This window comes from Gadus morhua, chromosome 9 (assembly GCF_902167405.1).
Source record: "Gadus morhua chromosome 9, gadMor3.0, whole genome shotgun sequence".
Classification (NCBI taxonomy): domain Eukaryota; kingdom Metazoa; phylum Chordata; class Actinopteri; order Gadiformes; family Gadidae; genus Gadus; species Gadus morhua.
The window spans coordinates 24810091-24829318 of record NC_044056.1 but is presented as its reverse complement, the minus strand read 5'-3'; the positions used below and the strand labels follow the sequence as shown (position 1 = coordinate 24829318).

At 46.7% G+C, this 19228-nt stretch overlaps 1 protein-coding gene across 2 annotated transcripts in view; it reads left to right on the top strand.

Moving 5' to 3' along the window:
• swap70b (switching B cell complex subunit SWAP70b) overlaps positions 1–19228 on the top strand; it is a 70413-nt gene that overhangs the window by 8461 nt on the left and 42724 nt on the right. The window contains exons 4-6 of one of the 2 annotated variants that reach the window (XM_030367174.1): positions 15995–16222; positions 16527–16673; positions 17951–18059. In XM_030367174.1, coding sequence (XP_030223034.1) covers positions 15995–16222; positions 16527–16673; positions 17951–18059 — 484 coding nt within the window. The remainder of the gene's footprint in view (positions 1–15994; positions 16223–16526; positions 16674–17950; positions 18060–19228) is intronic. The other variant, XM_030367175.1, reaches the window with a different exon arrangement.

Sequence of the window (19228 nt, the reverse complement as noted above, 5' to 3'; positions counted from 1 at the left end):
AGGCTTCAGAAGAGTTCAATCCTAGGTCAAGATTGCCCTGTAGAAACCAGGAAAAACTGTTACTACTTCATCGACCAGTGTTTCAGGAAACAGAACCACATCCCCTATTAGGGCGTAGACCTGATGAAACCTGAAAGATGTGAAGGCTTAAAGAGCACTGAAGTATACTGGAAGTGATTTGGTACAGAAGTTGTTTTTAAAGGTCCCCTGGCATGCTCCTTTATGGATGCTTTAATATAGATATTAGTGGGCCATATCAGTGACATGCATATGAATCCTTCCCTTGGGTAGCGTGTTCCTCTCAGTCTGGGCAACGCTAAACCCATTTGCGAGGCTCTCTCTTGCGTTCAGCCGCTGTTAGCCTAGCGCCGGCTTCTCCACCGCTGTTAGCCTAGCGCCGGCTTCTCTACCGCTGTTAGCCTAGCGCCGGCTTCTCTACCGCTGTTAGCCTAGCGCCGGCTTCTCTACCGCTGTTAGCCTAGCGCCGGCTTCTCCACCGCTGTTGGCCTAGTGCCGGCTTCTTTACCGCTGTTAGCCTAGCGCCGGCTTCTCTACTTCTCTACCGCTGTTAGCCTAGCGCTGATAACACCAAGCTCAAAACAACTGCCCCTCTCAGCGAGCGTCTGGCATCTGATAGCGATCCCAGCGACAAGAAGCTCCTCCAGGACTCCGAGTACGATCGCTCCAAGCCAGTCTGCCCCCTGCTCCTGAAACATGAATGCTCCCATGGAATAACAGGACTAACAGGCGGTCCATGTGCTAACTACCATCCCACGTGGTGCAAGAAACACATGAGGAACGTCCCGAAGGCAAACGGGGCTGCAAGAAAGGAGATAAGTGCCGTTATTTCCATGCTTCACTCTGCCTGAATGGTCTCGCCACAAAAATGTGTCTCAACGAGAACTGCAAGCTGATACACATCCGTGGTGTGAAGCGCTCTAAAGATGAGAAAACATCAAACAAAAAACAAACCGCTGCAGCTGCAGGAAAGAAGACAACGTTCAGTGTCGAACGAAAGCCCACTTCTAAGCCCGTGCAGCACTCCAAGCGCAGCAGGAATGATAGCGTGTCATCCCAAAAAACGCAAGCAAACAAAAATTCCTCCAGCCCCAAGCCCCTGAACCACGAGGATTTTCTCAAGCACCTGGCGCAGATGAAGGCAGACCTGACAAAGGAGGTCACCAAGGATCTGTCCTCCCTGATCCAGACGTCATTCCAGACAATGATGGGGCTCCACCATCAGCAACCATTCAACCTGAACAGGCAGATGTATCACCCGTCTCCTATGCAGTACTACCCAGAGGTTCATCAATCCCTCTATCATCATCCTCCTCCTCCTCCTCCTCTACAGGGTTACGCAGCATAACATCCCCTCCCCTGCCAGACCCCGAAGGGATTGTAGGACGGCCATCTCCTCTCCCAATATCCACCACCTTCCTGCTAAACGTCCAGGGAATGGACCCGGGGATCAAAAACCAACGCTGGAAGATCAAGTCTCTTCAGGAGAACGTTGCATCGAGCACGCTGCATACCCCCTTCTTCATCCTCACAGAGACCCATCTGAAGCCCTACCATCTCGAAGCCGAGACCGGAATCCCTGGTTATACCACGTTCCGGGCTGATCGGGACAAACGTGCCCGAGGTGGAGTAGCCATCTATCTTCACAACACCATACCTGCTGACATGGTGAAAGTTTACTCCAACTCCTACTGTGAAGTCGCACTGATCTACAACGCGAACTCCAACTTCTTGCTTGTCGGAGTGTACCGTCCCCCACTAGCACCGTTGGACATGTTCGACGACTGCTTGTGCGTTATTCAAGACTTCTCTGACAACACTGACATGATTGGGTCGATTGGGTTTAAATGTGGTCGATAGTGTTTAAATATGGTCGATAGGGTTTACATGTGGTCGATAGGGTTTGCATGTGGTCGATAGTGTTTAAATGTGGGCGATAGTGTTTAAATGTGGGCGATAGTGTTTACATGTGGTCGATAGGGTTTACATGTGGTCCATAGTGTTTAAATATGGTCCATAGTGTTTGCATGTGAACTGTGGTCGATAGTGTTTAAATGTGATCGTTAGTGTTTAATTATGGTCGATAGTGTTTAAATGTTCTTTTCCCTTTCTCCACCTCATCCCTCACTCTCCACCTCACGCTGGTGTGTGGTGAGCGTTCTGGCGCCGATTGGCTGCCGTGCATCACCCAAATGGGTGCTACATACTGGTGGTGGTTAGTGAGGTCCCCCCCCCCCCTTCACTGTAGGCGTCTTTGAGTGTCTAGAAAAGCGCTAAATAAATTCAATGAATTATTATTATTAATTATGATTCATAGCATGTCAGTCTCAAAGACCGAGAAGTCAGATCACGACATCGTGAGCTGTACTCTCCTCCATCCGCAGTTCCTGCTGAAGCAACCAGCCAAACTGCAGTATGCTCCTACTTCAGCTTTTGACGATATCAACTCCAACTCTGCTGACTGGGACTCCATCAACAATGCACTTCTTGCTGTAGACTGGTCTACAGTCGTCAATCCAACGACACCACAAGATGTTACTTCGGACATGTTTGAAGGTATCATTGTCCAAGTTTGCAAGAAGCATGCTCCTTCACACAACCACAACCGCCAAGCCGCCGCATCCTCATCCTCTTCAAAGATCCCCAAGTCCCGAAGAGCTCTCCTCCGTAAAAAGAAGCGCCTCAACGCCAGGATCAACTCTATCAAGTACAGATTCGCAGGCCCTGCTCCTCCACGAAACGTCACAAAGCTTCAAAAACTTAATGACGAGAGAGCTGCCATTGAGCTGCTTCTGAAAGCAGACATCAAGCAGCAACGCCTGGGAGACGAATTAGCTGCCATCAGCAAAATAAAGACCAACCCCAAGGCCTTTTACTCCTTTGCAAAGAAGTCAAAGCCTCCTGTCTCCTCTGTTGGCCCCCTACTGGACAGTGACGACCAGCTCCAGTCAGATCCCGTTAGAATGGGCAGTATATTGCAGGAGCAATATGCAAAGGCATTTAGCAACCCCGACAAAGCTAACCTCGCTGAGGTTCGTGTATCCAAGCTTGTCGCCCAGTCAGAGTCGATAACGGATATTGACTTTGACGAGCACGATGTCCTTGATGCTATCAAAGCAATGGGCCGCTACTCAGCTGCTGGCCCGGATAAGTTCCCAGCCCTCATCCTCAAGGAATGTGGAACCGTGCTAGCCCCAGTAGTCACTCAGCTCTGGAGATCATCACTCAACTCTGGAGAAATAGCGACAAAGTTCAAGAGTCAAAGCGTGATTCCTCTGTTCAAAAAGGGAAAAAGATCGGTAGCTGCCAACTATCGACCTGTCTCCCTAACATCTCATCTCATCAAGATGTTCGAACGGGTCTTCCGTGCTAAGTTGGTTGATTTTATTGAATCCAAGGATATCATCAATCAAGATCAGCATGGCTTCCGAGCTGGAAGAAGCTGCCTGACCCAACTCCTTCACCATGTTGAGGACATCATGTGTGATTTGAATGCTGACGAGGACGCTGACATCCTCTATCTGGATTTCAGTAAAGCATTTGACAAAGTCGATCATGCTATTCTGCTAAAAAAACTTAATCTCTACGGCATCCAGGGAAAAGTACACCAGTGGCTCTCCAGCTTCCTACACAGCAGAACGCAGCACGTTGTTATTGATGGTGTGGAATCCAACATCATCAGGGTTTTGAGTGGGGTCCCACAGGGCACTGTGTTGGGTCCACTACTTTTTATTTTGTACATTAATGACTTGTTCTCAGTTGTTCAACACAGCAAAGTAAAAGTTTTTGCTGACGATTCTAAACTGCACAAGAATATCAGCTCCCCGTCAGACTGCCAGCTTCTCCAAGAAGATCTGCATGCGGTAGTTCGTTGGGCTAACAGCAACAACATGGAACTAAACGAAAACAAGTTCCAACTTTTACAACACGGTAAAAACCAGGATCTGAAGCACCCCTACCTTTTACCATCTGGGAAATCAATATCCTCAGACGACGTTGTAAAAGACCTTGGTGTGTACATCGACAAGGATCTCCGAAGGCGCCAGCACATTTCCAAAAAGTCAACCGAAGCCTCTGGCAAAGCTGGCTGGGTATTGAGGACCTTTTCAGTCAGAGACAGAGTCACTATGATGTTGCTCTACAAAACATACGTTCGCTCCATCATCGAATACTGCTGTGCTCTCTGGTCTCCCCACCTACTCTGCGATATCATCATGGTTGAGTCTATCCAACGCTCATTCACTGCCAAAATAGCGGGCTACACGAACCTCAGCTACTGGGATCGACTCAAGCAGCTCGACCTCTACTCCCTGCAGCGCCGCCGCGAGAGATACATCGTGATTCTCGTCTGGAAGATCTACCACGAAGTGATCCCCAACAATGTTAACATCATCTTCCAACATTCACAAAGGCGAGGTGTTACATGTTTGCGACCTCTCGGCAGCTCCAAGTACAGCAGCATCAATACAATGAGATTCCATTCCTTCTCATCTACAGCCTCTGCACTGTACAATGCTGTACCACCAGACATCAAGTCGATCCCAACCCTTGACAAGTTTAAGGCAGCACTTGATAGCTTTCTCCATTCTGTTCCCGACACTCCTCCTACCCCTGGCTACACTGGGGCAAACGGAAACTCTCTGTTGTAGTGGGCTGGTAGCAAGAGTCAATAATTGCTATCTAATTGCTATCTACTATTACGGGAACGTTGGCGGTGGAGATACTCGATATCTTGGCCTGAGCGATCCAGCTCGAAGCCAACCCAAGGAACCCAAGGAAGGAAGGGCCCCTAACACAGTATTTGAAGACGTTCCCGAAATTCAGCCATGGTGCAGAATTACAGCGACTACGCACATCGCACATCGCCAGTCGCACATTGAGCTTTCCCAAAACACGCCGCTTTGGTGTCCGTAGCTTTAATGCAAATGAGGAGGAGAGAGGCGGGTCAAGGAGGAGGGTGGGGGTGTGGCCCTGAGCAGCTTGCGGCCATGGTACCATGCTCTCTGTTTACAGTGGATGTATCGCAATGGCGAGGCGCACAGGCACAGCCTTTGGTCGTGTTCTGTAAATTCTAGAACACTCCGGGTGCTCCGGCGCGAGTCCTGGAGCTCTATATCTAAATAATAACCTTGATTGTCTTCCGCCGGAGCCCCGCTGCCGAGGGACCACCGCCTCGGCAGCGGTGCAGCGGTCAGCGGGCAGCGCTTAGGCACACCGTCTCCTGCAGCGGGCAGCGCCGAGGCGGTGGTCCCTCGGCAGCGGGCAGCGGGAAGTGGGGCTCAAGCGGGAGACAATTGCGGGCAACAATCCCTTTACTCCTCCATGTCGCGGTTCATGTACTTGAGGGAGTCAAAGCCAAAGTTCCTTTCCCCCAATTCCTTCTCAACCTTGGCTGAAATAACCCCAACTGTAGTCTCGTTGTGGAAATACCAGACGTCAAAGCACCGGCGTGTTATGAGCCATAACACCAACAGCAGAACGGTTATCCAAATAAGAAAGAAGTGTACAACACTTGCGTTACAGTGTGTGTAATCACACACACACACACACACACACACACACACACACACACACACACACACACACACACACACACACTTGTGGCGCTCGCACGGTCGTAGCTCATTGTCTCATTGGCGGGCCAAATTCTCTAGGCTGGCAAGGCAGTGAAAGGGGAGGTGGCATCTCCCCTTATGACGACATACAGGGAAAATTCCAAAAGTGCTTGCTGAGCTTCGTTTTTTCAAAGGCGGAGGAGAATGCCTAGTGTTCGTTTTACACCCAACGAAATTTCTAGCTACTGGGGGAGCATAGGTAGGCTAGGGGAACTCATATTAATGTTAGAAAACCACAGAAAGGGAAGTGAATTTTCATACCATGGGATCTTTAAGTATTGTACCCCGGTCAGCAAAGCACTAGATGCAGTACTGGATGTCCAGTTCTTTATGGTAACAAGAAAGTGTTCAGAGTTAATTTAGATCCATGTTTCCCCAAACTGCAGTGTATTCTTGGTGAAGTCATTTGGGGGTCTAGTGCATGTTGAACTATTTTAAAGGTTTTTATTCAAAAGCAACCACCATAATTTGATCAGTAGTTGTTATGGCATCATTTAAAAGGTAAAGCATGATGGATAAGAATGAGACTGGCTCTCCTCGGACCTAGTGGAGGAGGGCGTTTGGGTGTTCCTACTGTCGTCCACAGGGTCTTTTCACTGGTGTGTTTACAGGCTATTTTAGTTGCTACACCCAGTCCTGGAGAACACAAGAGGAAGTTTCAAACTTCCCCTTCTCTTACAAAAGCTCCAGGACCTACTGTCTGGCTGATAAACAGCCGAGCTGCGGCACATGGGGAAATCTATATTAACACACAGGCGGAAACTTCTAGTGCTCTTTATTAGTGGCCGGTGAATGAAGGATCTATATAGACATGCATATAATATGTGTGAACACATATGCATATATTGTCTTGTGCATACCTTCATTATTCCTATCTTCATTAATATGAGAGAGTGATTTGAGGAGTGATCAGATGTTCCAATAGCACACGGTTCAACGGTCTCACAGTAAAATCAGAATCATGTCATTAATGAGCAGGGAGCTGGTTAGGAATCTTAATCTAGTTTTGAAACTAGAAACACAAACACACATATCACAACATTTTTTTTTAATGCTTTCTTTTTTGTTATATATGAACAAGAAACAAGCAAACAAAAGAGGGCTAGGACATGAAAATGCACACATTTGAAAACAGGTACAAATAAGAAAAGCATAGGTGCAGTACACAATACAAATATATTCTCACATTGGAAATGAGTCTTTATGTTTGTACTGTAGCGATCCCATTTTTAGTATTCCTCTCCTTTATCCTTTTGAGGCCGCAGGACAAAAGTCAAATTCTCCATTGCCTGGATAGAGTTTATAATATTTGTTAGGAGTCTCATGGTAGGAGGATTCCTCTGGAGCCAGCATTTAGTAATTGCTTTTTTACTTGCAACCATGAAATCTTCATGAGGTATGTGTCTCCTTTACTGAGACCATCAGGGAGTTCTGCAAGATATAAACAGTTAAAAGAAAAGTCAACTGATATGTCTAGAGTCGCCACAATTAACTCACTCACTTCCCTCCACAAAGGCAGAATACAAGGACATGACCAAAAAAACATGAACATAATCTGCAGAAATCCCACCACACTCCCTCCAGCAAGAGTCCTGCATACTACTAAATGTTTATGTCTGGTTAGGGTCAATAAAAAATCGTATCAAATTCTTTGAGCAGAAATCTCGCCAGAAATAAGAGTTTGTGGAAGTGGATTGATTCTTCCAAATTTAAAGCCACGTTTCTTCTAGAATTACTATATTAGCTTTCCTTCCCTGTCATGTTCTTCTCAATTTCTCCCAGTTGTTCCACAACCTCCCCTATTTTGCCGGTAGCGGCACTCACTTGTTGGATAATTTCGGTAGTCAGTCCGTCCACTTGCATTTTCATGTCTTCTTTAAAGCTTGTTCTTACTTGCGACAGTTCTTTTTTAATTTCTGATTTAAGATCCCGCAATCCTGTGGCTACCATTTCACTCACCACTTTCTTCAGGGAGCTGAGTGTAGCAGGTGAAGCAGGTCTCATCCTCCATGTCGTCGCCATTTTCACTGCGAGTTTCGCTATTGCTTGCATTGCGGTTGTTTCGGGTTTCTCGGCTGGTTTGACTCTGAAACGTGGCTCCCTCCTTTTTTTTTCTACCCCCACCCATCGTTCTTTGAGTTTAACTCACTCTAGTCGTGTTAAGCACTTGTATTACAGGGCATTATTTCGGGCGATGCAGGAGCTCCTTTCTTTGCTGCCATACTAGTTGCCGGGCCACCGGAAGTCCACATATCTTAACTTTTAATCATACTTCAATCATATATCATATATTTATACCACATTGAACTGTAAATGCAGATCCTTTGTTATTCCTATTGACTGTTTTCTCATTCTGTTGAGGAGGCCTGATGAGTGACTGCTGTTCACGGTTCTTTTACATCTGCTGTAGGTATGAGTTGTAAAGAGAGAGAGCAGAAGAACGCAAGAATTTGAAACTAAACAACCCAAAAATTAAACCACCCTCACTCCCTATGTTTCTCCAACATAGAACTCATAAGGTGCAAACGTCCGTTTCCTGTACATGGGACCTTTATGATCCATTTCTCATATTGCATTTGACGACCAGATGAAAATTATTTTCTGGTCCCGTTTGAATTGTACCATAAACGTTTTTTTTTTACCATTACATTTTTTTGTGAAAAGAATGCTACAATTGAGCGGGTAGAAGTTTGATATGGTTAGGTTTTGTGCAAGAGCGCTTTGTGGACTACAACTCTTTGCTGCTCTCGACGCATATGATTTACGTCACCACTTGGTTTTCTTGGTTGTTTTTTAGAAAAACTTTGATTATTATTTTTTTTTCTGAGGCTATGTCTTTGGTGCACTCACCGCCTTCTTTCAAGGAGAGGACAAAAGCCTTGAGCGTGGCGATAACCGCTAAAAGTCTGGACATGTGTTGAGTTTTAGCAGAAGACGCAGCATCAGCACTGTAGGTTGAGATGTGTTATGAGGTGACGTCACATAGGCGACATGTTGTCTTTCTCGTTACGTCTTTTCCACTGCCGTTAGCCGAAGAATCATACAATATACTGTCAAACCTGCAGTGAATTCAACCCGGTCCACTTGACATCGGGTAGGTGCATGACAGTGGTAGGCCTACCGTTAAACTTCAATAGCCCAGGCTTTCATTTGTTTCAAATTTGTTTTGTTACTTTTGAACAAAACTCTTGCTCAGCAAAGATGGGAAATACCGTACCATTTATTTTTTAAACCAGTATGAATATTCCTACCATACGTAGGCCTATACACATTACCAGGCTATCGATTAACGTCTACACAAAGACGCACACGCACACACACACACACACACACACACACGGTGGCGGAGGGGTGATCGGGAGAGACGGGAGAATTCCCGGTGGGCCGTTTACGTTTCGGGGCTGTCGGGCTGATTACTGTGGGATAACTATATAGCATTTATAAAAGTTCCTTGCAGCGCCGTCCGGCAGCCTGAGCTGTGCGCCCGCATCCTCTCACTCAGACGCAACAAACTGTCAACGTCGCAACCATGTCGATTTGGTCTAGAGGGGAGTAACTGAGCGGCCCCTCCCGAAGTGGTACAGCCCAGGTGGGCCTTGAACTGCGATTGGTCAGAAAGACATAACAGCATTGAACTCTCGTGCAGGCTCGACCAGATTGACACACAAACACACACTTTTAAGGAGTTCTTCATCCGCTCCGTATCCTTGCTTGCCCCAACAAGTTTGCGCGGCGTGCTTGTTGTTTTGTTTCCGGTGTAGCTAGATCCGGTGTGGTGTTGTCGTTTTTCTAACGTGACTAGTTATTGCTAGACAGCAGGTGAAAAAACAACAATGTTTTCCAAGCCAAAAGAGCGTTAATCGCGCAATAAAAAAATTAATGCCGTTAAAATTGGTTTGCGTTAACGCCGATAATAACGCGTTAAACTGACAGCACTAAATAATATATATATTTACATTTACTCCCATTCTAATTTTCCTAGCTTAGATGTCCGATGGCGGTCTAGCGGAAGGGGCGTCACTTACGAGCTCTATTGAGTCGTGTTTAGGGGTGTAACGGTACACAAAAGTCACGGTTCGGTACGTACCTCGGTTTTGAAGTCACGGTACGGTACAGGACGGTAAGGGTCATAGTTAAGGGGAAGATTTAAAAAAAACGAGGTACGTACCGAAGTCGTGTTGCATTTCACGCTCCTGTGTTTGACAGGCCGAGTACATTCCCGAGAACAAGCACTGAAAGGTGGCCTGATTGGTTAGAAATGAGCTGCGGTCTCAAATCCAACGGCTGCATACCGAGGCCTCAAAATGAACGTGGTCACATTCTTCAGAATCAATATCAAATAATAGCTCCTGAATGATACGCACCGTTAGCCTTTGAGAATCAACGTGAATCACCCAATCCCTTTTAGCTGTCCATCGTGTCCGATGATGACGCTTGCTCCGGGGTTGGGGGGGGGGGTTCAGTGACATTGCTGCTGGTGCCACTTCCCATGGCCGTAGAGTCTGATCCTGTAGCCGCACATTCGTCCACAGATGGAGCAAGGGAAACCAGATGCCCAAGGGCGTCAGTTTGTTTTTAGAAGTGGTGGGGACAATAACCATAAGCTTGAGTGTGGTCTGAAAAGTGCTGGGTACCCTTATGTAAGCTATTCATCCATTCAACGCTGCATTACAATATGCTCTACAGTGTATTGTCAGGTGTTGAAATTATTCGAATATTCAAATACTGGTTCGGAAAATTAGTATTTGAAGCTTAAATCAGTATTCGGAGCTTCGTTATTTATTTTTTTTCCCACGTACGTGACTTTACCAGAGCGAGGGAGGCAAACTATAAGCGTCAGCGACACCAAGCAGAGAAGCGAGAGAGGTGGAGGAAGAATAGATATCTTGTTTCCCTTTACTTTATAACACAACATTAGCGGGATCTCTGGAGGAAAAGTAATACTTAAAACCTTAGCTTAGTTGTTTGTTTACGTTCGCTGTACAGCGCCGCGCCAATCAACTGTGACTGGCTTGCTGCAGAGCATGAGCGTCTTGGGAATACCTGGTCATTATAATGGATATAATATGGACACATAAGACAATCAATACCGGTATTTGTTATGGATTTATTGTACAAATTCCCTGAAAAGATGCACGTTCCAGGATTAATTGAAAAGCTCCCGTAAGGGCTGAGATGGCAGAGAACAGCTGATTTGGAACGGAGCAACAGCTGTTCGCTTTCACGGGGAAAAACGAAGGAACTTCAACCTACTTAGGCCTACTAATTAACGTTCAAAAGCTATTAAATCTTCAACAAAATATGCAGATACTGTCAAAATCGGTTCCAGGGAGTATATAAGGATTATTAATGTTGTTTTTGATGGTGTTTTTTTCTGGAACGAGTATTCGAATATTCGCTCGGAAAAACCAACGAGTAGGCCTATTCGAAGCCTGAAAAATGGCATTTGGGCCAGCCCTATGAAGATCCTATTCGAACAATAAAAGTTGAAAACCACAGTTTGTGTTTTGGCTTGTTTTGCAAAACGGCGTTGGAAACACCAGGGTATTGGCTCGTGATATGTAGGCCTAATACTAATACACACAGGACAAAGAACAGTGTTGGCAATTTAACACTTATCTTGACATCAACAAAGTTTACCAGACAAACAATGCCAGACTGTAAAGGGGGTACGAAATGATACGAGGTAGGCCTACTGAGCATCAGCCTTTTGAAGACGAGCAAGGGCTGCTGGTAGCATATGTTATGCTGCATTAAAAAAAGAAAAAAATACAAGCACCCAGAGGAGAATTGCATCTGCCAAATCCTGACCACCAGTAAACACTTGCGAAGGACCAATGTAGACTTCACTCGTTACAACATCATAATAAAATTGGCCGCAAATAAAATCCCCTTCAGTTTAGGATAATCACACAGGTTATGCGAGAACATATTTATGTCAGGATAGGCCTACCAGGCTCCAAGTCGTCACATATCTCAAGAATCAGACAAAATCAACTATAACCACATTGGCATAGCAATCGCACCGTGTGTAGCTGCTACTAGCTGCAATCTATATATACAATGCATACTAACTGGAGCACCAACCAGAATCAGATCACAATCGCTTAGGACCGTGGGTAACCTTTGGCCAGGTCATCACGATTCACGAGCAAACAGAACCAGCAGCAAAGTTTACGTAAACCAATTTCTTACCTTATGTGGCCCTCCACATGCTGACGTATCCATATCGATATCCAGTGTCTCAAACATGCTTTTTATAGGAAGCAAAAGGACCGGCTATTTTCTGAATAAAAATGTCAATTTTGGCTGTCCGTCTTGAAACTTCTCCAGTGCGTTCACACCAAACACAACGGGACGACAAGATCTCATACAAAGTGAACGTATGGACGCGTATCGGGCGAATTTTTTTGATTTGTCGCGCCACACTTTCGCCGTGCACAGGCGAGCGCATTCACGAGGATTTGTGGTGCGACAAATTTCAACTTTGACACGAATTTCGCGTGATGACAGCCAATCAGCGTTCAACAGCGTGGCCACTGAGTGACATGTGTAACGTAACAGCCAATCAGCGTTCAACCGTCAAACTCAGCGCAGTGCAGTCCGGGGTGTACTGCAGCATGGAGGAGAAAGTGATTGTTGCCGTTTGCGACTCTCGGAGCTCTATATATAATAGTATATAATATAATATAATTGTATATATAATATCACGGCCAAAAGCTCTGTGTGCCTCCGGATGGCCGTAGCGCGGGGAGCTCATAGGGATTGGGCTTCTCGGGAGTCGGGGTTTGTTTAGCGGCGTTGCTATGGGTTCCGGTCTTGTGTGTTCCAACGGTTTATTAGGTATAGTAGGCCTATCTAATAAATGATGTCTTCGAGCGCGCCTATCGCATGATTTTAGACTGGACGATTTCGGTTGAGTATGTGGGGATTTTTTCAGTCGCAATTGGTTTGCACATTCTTAAAACTGGTGGGGACAAAATTTGCATTTCAAATAGTGGGGGGGACATGTCCCCCCCGTCCCCCCCGTAATCGACGCCTATGCAGATGCCCTTGCTCCAAGACACAGCCTTGCTTCACCCCAACGTTTACCTCGAAAAACTCTGACTGGAGTTCTCCTGTGAGCACTCTGGCTTGCATCCCGTCATGCAGCTGCTGTAGGATGCTAAGACCCCAAGTTCGCAGAGATGTTTCCAGAGCAACTCACGGTTGACGGTGTCAAAGGCTTTGTTGAGGTCGATGAAGGCTATGTAAAGGTCTTTGTGATGCTCTCGGCTCTTCTCCAGCAGCTGCCTCAAGACAAAAACCATGTCTGTCGTGGATCTGGTCTTCCGGAAACCACACTGTGTTTCCGGAAGCACACCTTCTGAGATGTGCTCAACCAATCTGCTGAGCAGGATCTTGGCCAGGACTTTCCCTGCGATGGAGAGGAGAGATATTCCGCAGCTGTTGCCGCATACTGCTCTGTCTCCTTTCTGTTTATAAATGACCACGATGTGAGCATCCTTCCAGTCCTGTGGCAGGGTCCCATGTTCCCAGATGTTTTGGATCAGGAGGAGCCGCTTCCTGGGGCGGTACAATGTTTTTATGGCATCGTAAAAGCCTTGAGTGTTGTTGCAATCTGCCAGGTTCTGGATCTCTTGCGCCTTTTGCACCCACCAGGTGTCCTCCATATTCCGGAGGGCTCGCTGGGTTGCTGTTCTTGCAGCAGTAAAGGTGGTTTTAAGGGTGTGAGATCCAGGGCAGGACAGGAGAGCTTTGTGGGCCTCATGCTTGGTTTTTAGGAGTGACTGTATCTCAGTTGAGTTACAGTCAAACCAGTCCTGGTGACGTTTCCTTGACTGACCTCTAAGGCTGCGCTATGAATAGCCTGGCAGCTGGGCTTTTCAGCGCTGTATGGTTGAGTATCTTGTTTGGAGCTGTCCTCGGGCCATGGGGCTGAATGCTAATGAGTAGTTTGGATCTGACCATGAGGTGGTCAGTCCAGCATTCAGCTCAGTGCATGACACGGGTGGTGAGGACATCTTTTCTGTCCTTTTGACGGTCAATCACATAGTCAAGGAGATGCCAATGTTTTGAGTGGGGGTGCTGCCAAGTGGTATTCAGCCTGTTCTTCATCTGGAAGATGGTGTTGATAATGACCAGCTGGTGCTCTGCACAGAGGGAGAGGAGTCTGAGCCATTATGGTTCATTTTCCCACTCCATGCTGGCCAATGAATCCTTGCCCACTCTAGCATTGAAATCTCTCATGAGTATGAGCCTGTCAGTAGCAGGGTTTTTCTGTAATATGGCATCAAGAGCTCTGTAGAAATCCTCTTTGATGTTATGCTCAACATCAAGAGTTGGTGCATAAGCACTGATGGCAAAGCGTTCCTTTGCCAGGGGAATGCGCCATGTCAATAGTCGTCCATTGATGCCGACAGGGGATTCCGAAATGCGCTGCAGCAGTTTAGACTTCACAGCAAAGCCAACTCCATGATTACGGCGAGTGCCTTTGGGGACCCCTCTCAAGAAGAAGAAGGTGTACCCAGCACCAACCTCTTGACAGGGAGTCCTCTCCATCTAATCTTGTCTCGCTAAGAGCTGCTATGTCAATGTTGTCGGAATTCCAGCCAGGTCCTGCAGTGTGCGCACGTTCCACGAAGCAATGCTTAGCTTATTTTTATCTTTTATTTCTCGACCGCGATGGAGGATGCTCCGACGGTTGCGGCTTACCGTCCGGAGTATGGGGAGCGGACAATTTTTAGACCACCTTTTCTAGGTCCTTCCCCTTGCTCAGTTGCAATGGAAGTCTTAACGACCATCACTCCATTTCCACCTGTGTGCATGGTTTAGATAGATACTCCCAGCCACATCCTTGGCCTGTACCCACCACCATTCCACAACACCACAGGACTTTTTTTGGGGGGGGGGGGGGGGAGCAAGAAGCTTGCGCATATGTGTCCTAAACACCCTTTTGTATCGGACGTAGGCTACAGTAGGCAAAATACGCTACATAAGGCAATGCCTTCATGAAACCGAAATCCGCGGATCTCCAGAATGCTCCGAACTGTGGTAAACGAACCGAACGGATTCGGATACAATTCGAATCCGCTGCAGGCCTAGTGGCTATGGGGTTGCCTTCCTCCGCCTTCCCAGCCATTCGGGTTGTTCTCACACCAATTATCTTCCTTGCCTGCTCCGCCGTTGGGGTCTTTACTATTTACCCAAGCTGGGGCTATTTACCCATAACTGGGATAGCGGTTGACGGGCAACAGGGCATTTCCACTCAATGTTGGGCCTGCATGCCACGTCTCTGGGGCCCACTGCTGCTCCGAGATCCTGTACAACTTAGCCTGGGGCCGCAAGGGAACAGTTACCATGGCCCAATCCCAAAGTGAGCCCTGAGGACTAAGGACTGAGGACTCACAGACTTAATTGATCTCAGGTGCTAAGTGAGTGAGTGCATGAGGCCACGTGGGCTCAGATAGGTATATATGGGATTGGGACAGCACTTTACGAGAGCCCATCTTACCTTGGCAACGTTTAATGACAAAGGTGCTGCTGACACCTGCCGGTTTGGGAATTCTCCTTTTTTTCATTCTCATTTTGATTTTAGTTTTTTTTTGGCAATGAAAACAATCGGCTACAGCAATTTATTGATATTAGAAAAGATTATTTAAACTTTTGAATACTTCAGTATAAAGGATGTATTGAATTAGGTGATTATTGGCCTACACATACTAATCATAAGTCAGAACGGGCAAATTTGGCAGAATTATAAAAGGTATAATTAGCAATATGAAGAGCCGTTTGGGAGCCAAAAGAGCAGGCTCTTGTTGGTGAGCTGATCCAAATGATCCGGCTCACTAAACAAAGGCTAAAATTCCCATCTGGTCGCGCATTGACAGTAGCGTAGTCTTGTTGTTTACCTTCCTAATTTCCGGATTTCCCTATGGTCTCCACGGTAAACGTTGCAACGCTTTGAACTGTAGGTAATTGCCTTAGGTGAAGTCTGCACTGATGCAGACTCACGGAAAGGGCTCGGTAAGTGTGGACTCAAACTCTGACTCCCTTTCGATAATTTCGCGAGAACGTGCACCTAAATCCGTGAGTCCGGACATTGGGATTGGGCCCATGTGTGCCACGGGGAGGCGTGTACCAGATCTTGGCAGTGGAGAGGCTGTGTACCGGCTAAGGAGACTTACGCACTCGGCTCCTCTTTTTGCCCCTGATAACAAAGGGCTATCCGGTGGCAGTAGCTGAAAGCAGAGAGTAGCAAGCAGCATGCAGCATGCACTAACTACAAGCACTACTACTCCAACACTACTGCACAGGACGCATCACACTCACCCCCCCCCCCCCCCCCCCCCCCGCTGCAGATGGAGTACTTCCTGCGTAAGCTGACCGACTCCATGGGGGGCAGCTGGGTGGAGGAGCGCTTCGAGGACTACAAGCTGGAGCTGCAGACCCAGGGGAGGAGCCTGAGCGCCTGGGAGCTCATCACCTTGGTGGCCTCGGGCCACTTCAGCAAGGGCATGGACCGCCAGACGCTGTCCATGGGCATCAACGAGGTGTACCATGAGCTCATCCTGGACGTCCTCAAACAGGTCCCCGCTCCGCAGACACCCCTAACACAAAGCTAACCATGGAGACACAACTGTAAGCTGTAAGCTGGAACAAGGGCATCGCAGTGCAGCCAGGGTGTGAATGCACCTGAGCATTGAATCCACCGATCTCAATCTGAATTGTTTTCACATATAAGGAATGTGTTAAAGTGTGTTGGTAAAGAAGAGAGATGCCATGAACATGAACAAGAAGCAGCTGTGCTTGGTAGTAATAATAAAATAAGATGCAAGAAATACACAAGATGAATATAGAATCAAACATTAAATAAAGAGTGATGTGTCTCAGGGCTACATCATGAAGAAGGGCCACAAGAGGAAGAACTGGACAGAGCGCTGGTTCGTCCTGAAGCCCACCTCAATCTCCTACTACATGGGGGAGGACATGGCCGAGAAGAAGGGAGACATCCAGCTGGACGGGAACTGCTGTGTGGAGGTGGGCAGCCCGTCTCTGGCTCATGGTGGAGGCTGGAGGAGTCCTCTTAACGAACTGACTCGTTAAGAAGGGTCTGCTGGAGGAGTCCTCTTAATGAACTGACTCGTTAAGAAGACTCCTCCAGCGGACCCTTCTTAAAAAGTTAGCTCGTTAAGAAGGGTCCACTGGAGGAGTCTTCTTAACGAGCTGACTCGTTAACGAGCTGACTCGTTAAGGAAGGGTCAGCTGGAGGAGTCTCCTTAACGAGGTGACTCGTTAAGAAGGGTCCGCTGGAGGAGTCTTCTTAACGAGCTGACTTGTTAAGGAGGGTCCGCTGGAGGAGTCCTCTTACGAGCTGACTCGTTAAGAGTCCGCTGGAGGAGTCTTCTTAACGACCTGACTCGTTAAGGAAGGGTCTGTTGGATGAGTCTTCTTAACGAGTCACCATTAAGGGAGCAGGGTGGTTAGATATAAGTATGGTAAGTGTTTTTTTGATAACATGGCATCCCAATAACTACCTTTTAGAACCCATAAGGTGAATAGTTCTGTGTTTGTGTGAGCACAGGCTGCAGCCCAGAAGTCTTCAAAGTACATTCAGAAGATGAGGAGGCTTTTACAGAGAGAGATTGGAAGGAGGTGTTGTCCATTTAAGGTCATAATCAAAGTTGAGAGCACCTGAGACATACCTGGCTCTCCATCTGGGTTAGGACCCAAAGAGAACAATGCACAGATGTATAGTCCATATAGGGTCATGGTTGCACTAGTATATGTTAGTTGTCCATGTGCACCGTTTTACAATATTTTATCTCATAATTTCTTAAATGGGTTGGTTTAGCCGGGATTGAAATGAAATGAGGCCGGCATGTTCGACCTCTCAAAGTATTCATGATGACCCAGACCGGCACTGCTGGTCCCATGAGAACCCAGACTGCTGGTCCCATGAGAACGCAGACTGCTGGTCCCATGAGAACCCAGACTGCTGGTCCCATGAGAACCCAGACTGCTGGTCCCATGAGAACCCAGACTGCTGGTCCCATGAGAACCCAGGCTGATGGTCCCATGAGAACCCAGACTGCTGGTCCCATGAGAACCCAGACTGCTGGTCCCATGAGAACCCAGACTGATGGTCCCATGAGAACCCAGACTGCTGGTCCCATGAGAACCCAGACTGCTGGTCCCATGAGAACCCAGACTGCTGGTCCCATGAGGACCCAGTTGTGATTCTGATGTGTGTGTGTGAGGGAGCAGCCAGATGTCCCACGTGGACGTTAAACCACGTTGTTCCTGTGTTAAACCAGCCATTACCGGACAAGGAGGGGAAGAAGTGTCTGCTGTTCATCAAGTGTGCGGGGAAGAGCTATGAGATCAGCGCGTCAGACAAGAAGAGGAAGCAGGAGTGGATTCAGGGTAAGAACTGCTTCATGTTCACCACCATGTAGATGGAGCCACAGGCAACATCTGGACAATCTACTATACTTTACTAGCACTGCTATCACTACTTTAGCACTTCTATATTATTCTCTTTGTATTCTTCTTTGAGCATACTCTTAGCTCTCTGCCAGTAAGACCCGTTACTTTGCATGACTACCCCTTGTGTTGCTCTGATGCGTCACTTGACCTGTTAAGGGAGGATGATCATTTGACTTGAGACAGAAGAATGATGCTGATATCAAAGATGACTTCCTCATGCTTTCACAGAATGAAGTCATGAGGAAATGACATGTCAAAGGTCATGTCACCAGAGAGCTTTATTCAGGACAATCAGGAAACCAAATGTATGAGGCAATCAAAAACAATGATTTGATTTGACATTATCATCACTATCATATCTATCATAACAAATGTCAGTCTATCGTAAAATATCTTACTCTATCATATCTCACTCATTCATAAGATATCTCACTTTATCATAACATGTCTCACTATCATAACAAATCTCACTGCATCATATCTCTATCACACCATGGGCCGTATTTTAACGGTCTGAAACGCAAGTGAGAAGCGTCAAGCGCAAGTAGCTTTGTGGGCGGTTCTATGGCGATGTCGCTATTTTACCGGCGCAAAAATTACTCTTCCGCCCGGTGCAAATCTTAAATTTCTATTTAGCGAGACTATTTTAAAAATCTATTTTGACAGGGCGTCTGCAGTCCCCAGTCAACTTCAAATGGCTCAGTTTATGGCCAAATAATATGGCCTAATTCACACATGGAATAAGGTTTTCTTCCACAACGAGTCCTCAAATAAATTTCGGCAAAGAAAACTTAACACAAATATGATAGGCGTTAACTGTGGTTCTATTTAATGATATATACACAATACATTATAAACATTGTTTCTTATCAGTATTGAATGCATTATCGTTATCGTCTTGTGCTCCTAATATGCATGTGTCCCCCCGTTAATATACATTGCCATGGACAGTATTATGCGTTACGTGTTTAGTTTGCGTGTGTTTAAACAGATGGACGCACACACGCTCGCTCGCATTCATTAATTATTTGACACATACACACAATTCATTCATTCTTTTTAACACTCACTCGCGGTAAAACAATGTTTTCTCACGATCAAATCCT